At 39.8% G+C, this 10,673-nt stretch overlaps 1 protein-coding gene across 1 annotated transcript; it reads right to left on the bottom strand.

The window, feature by feature from the left end:
- Positions 1 to 1,657: 1,657 nt before the first annotated feature.
- On the bottom strand, positions 1,658 to 8,359 carry LOC149846431 (putative methyltransferase At1g29790). The gene is made up of 2 exons (XM_089991262.1): positions 8,244 to 8,359; positions 1,658 to 2,210 (listed from the first exon to the last, which is right to left on the bottom strand). Exons 1-2 carry the CDS (start codon positions 8,357 to 8,359, stop codon positions 1,658 to 1,660), a joined length of 669 nt encoding a protein of 222 aa, XP_089847388.1.
- Between the last annotated feature and the right edge of the window lie 2,314 nt (positions 8,360 to 10,673).

The following is a 10,673-nucleotide window of genomic DNA, read 5'->3' on the forward strand; positions in this document are numbered from 1 at the left end:
ACCTGCAAGCTTGGACAATGGTTGTTGCAGTCTTAGAGTGACTGAAATCTCAAAGGGACTTCGCCAGTGATAGTGAGGGAGAAGGCCACAGAAGGTCACGCGGTGTCTTATTCTTGCTTGGGAGAATCATGCCCAAGCAAAGGATTTGCTTGGGCAAGTTTAGAGGGAAAGGAGGGAGAAAAGGAGAGAGGATAGACCTAAAATCTTTTGCATTAAAAAATTCAAACATGCTTGACGTGAAGCCCTAAGTGGCTTTTAAAGCCTTACAAAATTGAATTTGGGTTAGAGATATCCAATCCCCAATATACCCTTTACACCCTTGGACTAAAAAGTCAAAAAAAGAAGTTTTTTTCAAAAAAATACCATTTTCAAAAATAGGTCAAACAAAAAGACCATGCAAAAAGTAAAATTGCTGACTTTAAAAAAAGGTGGCGACATGTAGATCCACTCACACACAAACAAAACATTCCTAACTAAATAAAAATGAACTAAAAAATGGCTAGCCTTTTTAGAATATCCACCTTGTGACTAGTGCATGCGCCGAACCTTGTAGGATTGGATTGTGCCTTTCTTGTTGGTCCTTATCAAATCCCACCCTGCTTTCGCACTGCCTTGTCCTCAAGGTAAAAAACTCAAGAAGTCCCTTCGAAGTTAATTCTTCTACATCCATGTTGTCGATTTTGCTTCATCGTTGTTCCATTATTAGACAAGATGTACTGGATGCCATGCTTCTCCTACCCAACTCAGTTATCACTAAAACTGACAGTTATGAATCAATTCCTATGGTATGATTCTGCCTCCAAGCGTCATGTGCATCATATAGCCTAGGACCAAGTATGCAGGCCTAAAGCAGGTGGGATGGGGATAAAGTCCTTATGAGATCACAATGCAGCATGTTTATCAAAGATGGGATGGATGATGTTGCAAGCTCCTGCAAATCCGTAGGTCCGACTTATGCATTGTAAGTACCTTAAGAACTCATCTGGGTGGTTTCCAAAAGTTGTAAGTACTGGTTCCTATGGATGGGAAAATGTTTGTTATGGTTCTTCAGAAGAGTCAAGGAAACCTCAAATAGCAATTGGGTAATGGGATCCTTCCTTCTTTTTGGTTGAATCCTATTGGATCTCACATACTTCACTGATAGAACACACTAGGCTCCCTTTGAGCAAATCCTTGATCACATATCTTCAGCCCATTTGTGTCATTGAGATTCTGCAGTGTTGACAGGAACAGTGGTGGAGACGATGAGCTCTTTGTTAGAGGATCTGGATCTAATGGACTCAATGATGGGTCCAGCTTAACCCAACCAGAGGCCAATAGATTAGATCTCCTTGTGTCCAATGGAGATAAGGATGGAGATGATCAAGGCCATAGTTCTGGAAAGAAGAAATACCTATCGAATGGAATTAGAAAGATGTTTCAAGCTAAAAGAATTCCTAATGAAATAGAAGACCTGAAAGAAGGAAACTTAGCTAAGAGAATCACAAGTGAAAGAGGAAACCAAGGTTGTTAAATGCGATAAGGCGAAGCGAGGCGTTGAGCCTGTTATGAAGCGAGGCGTACGCCTCGAGGCATTGAAGCATACGCTTCATGATCAAAATAATAAAATAAAATATTTTGATCGCCGGTGGAAATACGGCAAGTAATAAAGGGGGCTTTACAGTTTACACGAAACAAAAGAAAGAAAGGGGAGGAGACGGGATTGCCAGTGGCGCCGGATTGCTCCACCCATTTCGGGGGCCTCGAGGGAGAGATCGAATCCCGGGTGGCTGAATCGGGTGAGGCAATCGAAGGATTTGCAGGAGAAGCGCGACCACCGGATGGCGGCGACGGGGAGGGAGGAGGGAAAGGGGGTGGTGGGTAGGGCGGCGGGGGGTTTGGGGGACGTGAAAAAGAAGCAGCGGCGGTGGGGAAGAGGGAAACAACCGTGGACGATGAGGCGCTCGGCGAGATCGGCGTCGTCGGGGCAGGGCTTGAAGGGGGTGTAGCTCATGAAGCGGTGGAGGAGCTCTCGCTGGCTCTGGCAGGCCGTGCCGATCGGGGAGGGAAACTCGTCCTGCTCAGTGGCGAGTGACCGGCTGAGTGGGAGGCGGCGGGTGATGGTGAAGCGGATGAGCTCCGAGGGGATGGTGGCGTTGACGGTGGTGGAGGTGGTGAAAGATCGGCGGCGGGCAAGGTAGGTGATGGTGGCCCGGATGGTGGCGAGCTCTCTGAGGTGAGACAGTTTTTCAACTTGATTAGCAGGTGTCAACAAGGTTCAAAGACTTATTTTCAACTTGATTAGCAGGTGAGACAGTTTATTGTGGGGATTCGTTTGTCTTGAGAATTTTTAAAGCGCCGAGAAAGGGGATGCTGCGGGTGAAGGTCATCGGCTGCAGAGAAAGGGGAGGAGACGGGAGTTGTTTTTTTTTATTTACATGATGCGTTAGCCTCAGAGGCGAAGCGCGCCTCGATGAGAGGCGTGCGCTTCACCCATGTGAAGCGTAAGCTTCAAGGCTCAAACGCCTCGGTACAACGCCTCAGTACCTTGAGCGTGCGCTTTGCCTCTGAGGCGTACGCTTCAGGTACTGAGGCATACGCCTCTCACAACTCTGGAGGAAACCTAGAAGAAGATAGCCTAGGAGAGAAGAAATTGTATTTTGGAAAGGACTCTCATGTAACTGGTTTCAATATAAGAAACCTCCTCTCAGTGGGCGCTGACAACAACTATTTTGTTCAAAGATCCTCAATCTTTTGGACCTATTGTGCTTTGAATTTGCTATGTGAAAATATGTTTGGATCCGTGGAGCCTGTTCTTGATTATGACCCAACTTGGGTTGACTTAGTCCAACTTAGCTAACATAACCAGCAGAGTGTACAAGGATCATCAACCCTTGGGAAAAATCTAGGGATCGGTGCAACCTAGCCTGATCTGGCCCTATTGGACCGAGAAAGACCAAAGTAGTGTTTTACTTATTGTTTACTCGACCGAAGTCAAGCAAGTGGATATGGGTGTTGGCAAGAGGCTTTTCATTTCCCAACAAACTCCGAGTCTCTAAATTAAGCAAGCCTTGCTATTGTTACTATTTGATAATGTCACTCTATTACGCATAAGCCAAGGCTACTATCCCTTCCAAGTGTTGGCACCATCTAGGTGTTGCTTATGTTGCACAATGGAAGAATCGAACCACCACCTATTCTGGTCTTGCAGTTTTGTCCAAAAGCTCTACCAGGCACGTTGGGGGATCTTCAACTAAATTGGCACAAGGATGGGGATCTAGGGCCGACCTGAGCCCAGCTCATCTATATAAAAGGCCAGGTTTCAGCCCAATAGCTAACAAATCAAGGCCTAAAACCTTGACCGAAACCAGGCCCATGATGGGCCGAGTCGGCTTGGCTCACTGGGTTGCCTGGCCCATTGGCCACCCCTACTCATATGTGAGTTGCTGAAGGTACAAACACTACAAGAAATCTGTGGATTAGCGACAGACATAATCTGTCGCTAAACAGTTTAGCGACGAACTAGCGACAAATAACTTTCATCGCAATTTCCTAGTCACTAATTAGCGACAAAACATATATGTCGCTACTTTCATCGCTAATTTACGACAAATTAGCGAATGCCATGATCTGTCATGAGGCTATCGCTAATCCACAGAGATTTAGTTTTACGATAGATACACATCTGTCACTAATTCTATCACTATTGTAGCGACGAATTACAATCCGTCGCAAAACATCGGCCAATTCAGTTTTGCGATGGATAAATATTCATCCCTAATCCGTCGCTAAATTGGAGGCCGATATTAATTAGCGACAGATATTATCCATCGCTAATTCATCATAAAAATTTAAAAAAAAATTTGTTTGAAATATAAATATAAAAAAATTATCGTTATACAATTTATATATCTTGTGTATAAAAAACAAAGTACACATAAAAAATATAAATACAAAGTAGGTGAAGCAAATTTAGCACAAGTTATAAGTGAAACAAAATTAACAACCCAGTATAATCCTGGCCAAGTTCTAATTTGTTACAAGTGAACATATACAAAGAGTTTCATTTGAAAGAAATTCAACAGATGAAGCTAATCCTCACCAAGATTCAGATCACCGTCCACTTCATTGTCTCGATCTGCCCCTCCATTCATGCCTCCATCAGCTCCTCTACGTTGATCATCTCCAACATCCTACAAGAGAACCAAAATGTTAGTATTGATAAACAAAATATAATGAAATAAATTATATGCAATGCACCTAATCTAAGACAATCAAAGTAACATGGCTGAATGATACATAGACTAGCAATAAAGTGAAGGACATTAACAGAATTCAGAGGTTGTCAAAAAAATTTTATAGTGATGAAATCATGCTTATAAGTGTTATAAGGTTGTCAAAAATCTTCCATAGTGATTCAATCATGCATATATGTGTTATAAGACAATCAAAAAAATTTCATACTGATTCAATCATTTATATATTTGTTCTAATGAAGGCTGACAAAAAAAATTCATAGTGATTCAATCATGCAATTATGTGTTCTAAGGTTGTCAAAAGAATGTCATAGTGATTCAAGCATGCATATATGTGCTCTAAGGTTGTCAAAAAAACTTTCATAGTGATTCAATCATGCATATATATGTTATAAGGCATTCAAAAAACTTTCATAGTGATGAAATCATGTATACATGTGTTCTAATGCTAGCAATAAAAATTCATAGTGATTCAATCATGCATATATGTGTTTTAAGGCAGTCAATTTTTTTTTATAGTGATTCAATCATGCATACATGTGTTCTAATGCTAGCAATAAAATTCATAGTGTTTCAATCATTTATACCTAACGAGCACCAGAGCTCATGTTGAATGCAGACGAAGTTCCTCTATCCCCAAAAAAGTTGCATAACTCATTACGGACAACGTCAGAAATGACTTCATGTAAAAAGTTACGCACTGTATCCTTAACAAGCTGGCAGACACTATCACAAGAATTAGCCGAGTCAATCGAACGCTGGGAGTTGATGCTGGCAGGAGAACTCTGAGGGCCCTGGCTCGAGAAGGCAATGAATGATGTAGTGTTCATATTACTCCCAAACCCAAACACACAACCCTTTTTGGGTTCACCGGTTGCAGTCACCCATGCTGCAGGATCAAAAGGCGGATACTGAGTGGAGTCATCGTCGTATCACTCTACCATCTGTTGCTCATATGACTCCTACAAAGTAATGATTACAGTATGAATTAATAATTAAGAATTATAATGTTTATGATAATATAATTCATGGTAACTTGTATATTATAATGTTTATTAATACAATAAATACATATTGTTGTCGCCCTCGTCTTCTTTGATACGAACTCTCCCGTGGTCTTACGTTTATGTGTTTCAACAAACACATCTTTGTAAGACACAATGCCTCTTTTTCAGCTTTCTGTACGGTTAAATGATAAAAAAATCAATTAAAAAGTATCACAGAAATACTTATAAATTTGATAATATATATATATATATATATATATATATATATATATATATATATATATATATATTGATGAGTTACCATTTTCTTCTAGTGGCTTCCAAAAGTCCTAAAACCACCTGTGTATAGATGGACATCGGGTATCTTCGCTCAGTTTTGTGCAGCCTTTGCTGAGCGGTTTCAAAATTCATGGCTCGCCCACTTGTTACATATTGCATCCCAATAATATATCCTGATAGCAGAAGGGCCATGTCCCTTTCAATGCAGTGGATCATTTATCCCACCAGCTGCTTTTATTGTTGCAGTCTTCATATTGTGAAGCATGTCAGGAAATCGACTGACAGCCACCTTCTGCCACATTATCCTCGCGTCCTGCTCCTCCTTCGCAGTCGCGAAGCGATTCAAAACCTAGAAATAATTTCAAAAAGTTAGTACACAGGACTATAACAAAAAATTAAATATGAAATATATTAGCTATGATAAACAATTGTATACCATGAATGAGGAACATAATCTTTCCAACACCTTCTTCAGGTACACTTTCCATTGAACGATCGGTCCTGGTAGATGCTGAAATAGTGACTTCCTAATTTCTCGTATTACTTCTTGTAGCTTGAACCTTGCGTTGCACATAAATTGGTACACATTAACAAACGACTATCAATACACACTATTTATAAGATAAGTATTGGACAAGTAACAATGTAATACTTACGATCGACTATCGATATACACTATTTGAATGAGTCATTGTGTGTCAGACTGAGAAGAATTTGCATCTAGTGTTGTATCGTGATGTGTATGAGTAGCTAGTATAAGTGGGTCATGTGTAGGCAAAACATCCTCTACAGAACAATGAGTTAGAAATTCACATAATGCACATATAAACTAATCAACTGTTCATTTATTCAAATGATATACCTATTGAAACATTACATAAAGATGAAGGCTAAGACTGACTATCACTAAGTTGAGATCCTATAAAGACGATTAATAAGTAATAATTTTTATATCAACATATAAGCAAAAGCATAATGATTTCCTATATTTAAATATAACACAAAAATATCTACCTAATGATATCCCATGGCCTCCACTTGGTCCTCGACCACTGGGTGTTCCACCATTGTGACCTCCACGAACCATATTCTAACAAATAAAAATGTCATTTGGATCAGTTACATAACTCTTGATCTTAGCATGAACATGACATATGCATGAAATGTAAAGATTTAAAGGTCCTACATGAATCCTCATCACTTGGTATGTATTACAAGATGTATTTCACTAGCTCGAGTATGCTTCCTCATCACTTGTTTGACTTTCATATTCTTCTTCTTCCTCCTTATTCTCTTCGTCCTCTTCGTTTTCTTCTTCATTGGGCGCCCATCCACTTGGTATATCATTTGGATCACATTCTTCCATATGTGTGTCATCAAACAATGGAGATGTGACACGCATCTCTAAGTAAGTCATAAAATCTACTAGCTATATCGTTTGGTGCTTCTTTCTCTACCCCAGTTAGTACATCACTAGGACCCATAGCAGAACACAGTTCTGGTCCTGCGACATCAAATATCAAATCTACATATGAATTATCGTGCACCACATTTACCCGTATGTCAAAATTGTTCTAAAATTCTTCACCATGAAGCATCCAATTCTGATAACCACTCACAAAACCCTTCCTGTATAAGTGATGTCTAATGCCATGAGGTTCTACAAATCAATTGTTCTTATATATCGTGCAGAAGCACCTGATCCGATCGATGAAATCCACTGTACTGACACTTGCCGTTGCAAATTCAATAAAATTGTCAACACCATCCATATATTCGAGCGACACCTTATTATCAACTATCATATGGTACATCTATTCACGGTTTGCAACTATTTTATCCTATGATGTTACAGATATTATCTTCACCAGTTAAAAAAGAATCATAATAATGTTATAATAAAGAAAATATCAATTTATCATGCATTGATGGTGGATGTAATGATTTGATATATATGTATATATATATATGATGTCATTCAATCATAAGAACTATGATACATGCATTGATAACTTAATATTTTTATATGCAAAACCATCACATCATATTTACACTCATCACAAGAATATTTAGAATGATGAAATCACATTCATCAACACGATACATTCATTTGAAGCATGTTTTCATGATACAATTTCACATGGAAGGCATAATCAAATTGAAAATAACTTTATGCAAGCATGAGTACAGTCACATCAAACATGACAATACAATCACTCATTCATACCATAACAATGTCAAACATGTATCTGCAACAAACATACTCCAATATCTCGCTAACTACTACCATGGCTAGCATGAAATCCGAACTCTAAAAATAAGTGCACTTTTATTTTCATGCATTCAAATCATGCTCAGCATGATCTCCGAACTCCAGCAAAGCAATCCTAGATATCCATAACTAAGTGAGTGTGTGAACAAAAAAGTGTTGCATCCAAGAAAGTAAATAACCCATGATGCACCTGCATCGCTTACTCACCACGGGTATTTACCCGATTTGCATGCTTTTGCCTTTGCATTTTTCTTTTTTCTTTTTTTTGCATGACATTTTTAGCTGCATGCAATGCTTAGCACTAAGCATCACACAATTAGCTCAGCTACGCACCTGCAAAGCACAAATATACAAACAGAAACTCGGTTTCTCCAAATCAAACAGGAAACCTATCCCACAAATCAAAGGAGAATAGGGACTCTGTTTGGAGACAGGAATGGGGCCAAGCACCTCATGGCAAAAGCACAACGCATAGCCATGATGGCGCTGGGTACCAAAGCCAACCCACTCATTCCCAAATCATGCACAGCAGGCCTGAAGTTCCCCCCACTAGCCAGCATAACCATTGAACGAGTGAGCAAGCAAGCCGGGGGCACAAGCACGCTGAACGTCAGAGAGGGGGAGCTCAGGGAGCAGGGAGGGTCTCGCCCTCCCCTGCTGCAATAGGGAGACAGGGAATACTGATAGGGGCTTTAGCCCCTGCCAAGCAACCATGGCTGCCGAAAAAGACAAACAGGCAGGGCTTTAACCATTGCTAGTCGACAGGACAAGAAGAAGAAGACACGCAAAGGGGAAAGAGGTTACCTACGGAGGCGGCTAGAGTTGCGGGTTACCCGACAAGGGTTGCCGTTGAGAGCACACGAGGGAGGCAAGGAGGCAGTCGAGAGGGTTGCCTACGTCGATCCTCGTAAACAAAAGAAGAGGACGAAGGAGCGGGAAGCAGTGGTGGTGGCGTTGTCGCCTGGCGATAGTGCTCATCGGTGATGGCGGGTCAAAAAAGGCAACGAGAGGTAGAGTGCTTGGGGGTCATCGGCGGTGGCACACGACGGCGAGAGAGATGGAGTGAGGGAAAAAGGAGGAGGTGAAGGAGAGGGTGGTGGGCGACGAGCGATGGGTGATGGGCGACGGGATGAAACCGAAAGAGAAAAGAAAGCGGCTCGCATTAGGGTTTTACGAGAAATTTAGCGACGGATTAGCGATAAATTTTTTTTATCGCAAATGCCATCGTAAATTTGCGACAGAATAGCGATGGAAAATTGTTGTCGCGAAGTTGCGACGAAGTTTGAGACAAAATTTTTCTGTCGCTAATTTGTGATTCATTTGCGACGAAATTTTTCCATCGCTAATTTTGCAACTAATTCCAATTTTAGGGACGAATAGTTTTCTCTCGCTAATCCATCACAACTTTGCAACAGATTATTTCCGTCACAAATTTCTGTCGCTAAATAACATTTTTCTTGTAGTGAAATTTCACTAGTGAAGCATAGGGATAACTAATTTCATTCAGGTTTGTGGAAATCCATAAATTCAAAATATAAACCTGAACTAATAACCAAATTGACTTGGGACTTAAGGATGTAAATGGTTCAGATGTGGTTCGGATGTGGTTAATACCAATCAAACTAATCAGATATTGGCTAAATGGGTTTGGACTCGGATGGTGAAACACTCATAGCAAATATGGTTTTCTTAATGCAATTACAATCAGATATCCATCAAATCTAGATATTCGTTGGATTAGGTAGCAAAAAAATCAAAACCTTATCGGAGTTCAATTATAATCAGAGATGGTCTTGGTTTACCAAATCCAACTAAATTGGGTAGCCTTCAGTAGAATATTGGATAAAATACAATTCATTGACATACCTATTTGGACTAAAAAAAACACAAGTTTCAACTGGATTGGTTGGGTTTCTGCCTAAATAGGGAATACAAACTGGATCCAATTCCAAATGATTTCAACTCTTTTTAGTTTGCAAAACAAACATAATGACATTCTTACAGGATTTCATTTAGCAATTAGCATTTTATTGTATAGACATTTCCAACAACAATAGTGATGAAGGCAATATACCTCCTAAGACTGACTTGAACAAAGCTTAGAAAGTAGAATACACAATTAATTTGATCATAAAATAAAGCCAAAACACATGTCTGCGAGCCAACATTCAGATGAGGCCCACAGATGCACGCTCCAGTTCTCCACACTCATTCGTGGTCAGTCACCCGATCACGAATCAAGTCGATCACCTGATCTGCTCTCCTAAATGTGGCTAACTAGGCCGCGAGGCCTTGTGTTTCACTGGCGTTCCTTGGCTTGAAGGGTGAAAAATTTGGCCTTGGAATTTAGCTCATGACATAGATACACTTCTATGTTTAAAATGGATAGGGAAGTCAACAAGAGACTTTTGGATTGCTTCAAAAGGTTAAACCCTGATTATAACATTTAAGTTCAAATTCATAAGGAAATGAAAACTTATGATAATGCTTTGTATGATATGGAGAGACATGTAACAATGTGAAATTGTGCCACAATGCACTCAAGTAATTTATTTTGTTTGTTTCAATTGTAATTTTATATTATTATTTAGTTATGATGTTTTGTATAATTGTATATGTTATTGTCTTATTGATTTCTCATTTTCTTATCTTTTTGAGACGTGTGGTTGACCAGGTTTGGAAGTGATGTTTCAAATTTGAAAATTTTTGTCATTCACATTTTTAGCCAAACATGTAGTGCAAGTGGATGTGAGAGAAAATGAGGTGCCTTTGAGCAAATTCATAGCAAAAGAAGAAATAGATTGAAGCATAAAAAGCTCAATGACCTCATCTACATTCGCTATAACATACAACTTCATTCAAAACCCAACTATTTTTAAT

Source organism: Nuphar pumila, chromosome 2 (assembly GCF_984573655.1).
Source record: "Nuphar pumila chromosome 2, dmNupPumi1.hap1.1, whole genome shotgun sequence".
NCBI lineage: Eukaryota > Viridiplantae > Streptophyta > Magnoliopsida > Nymphaeales > Nymphaeaceae > Nuphar > Nuphar pumila.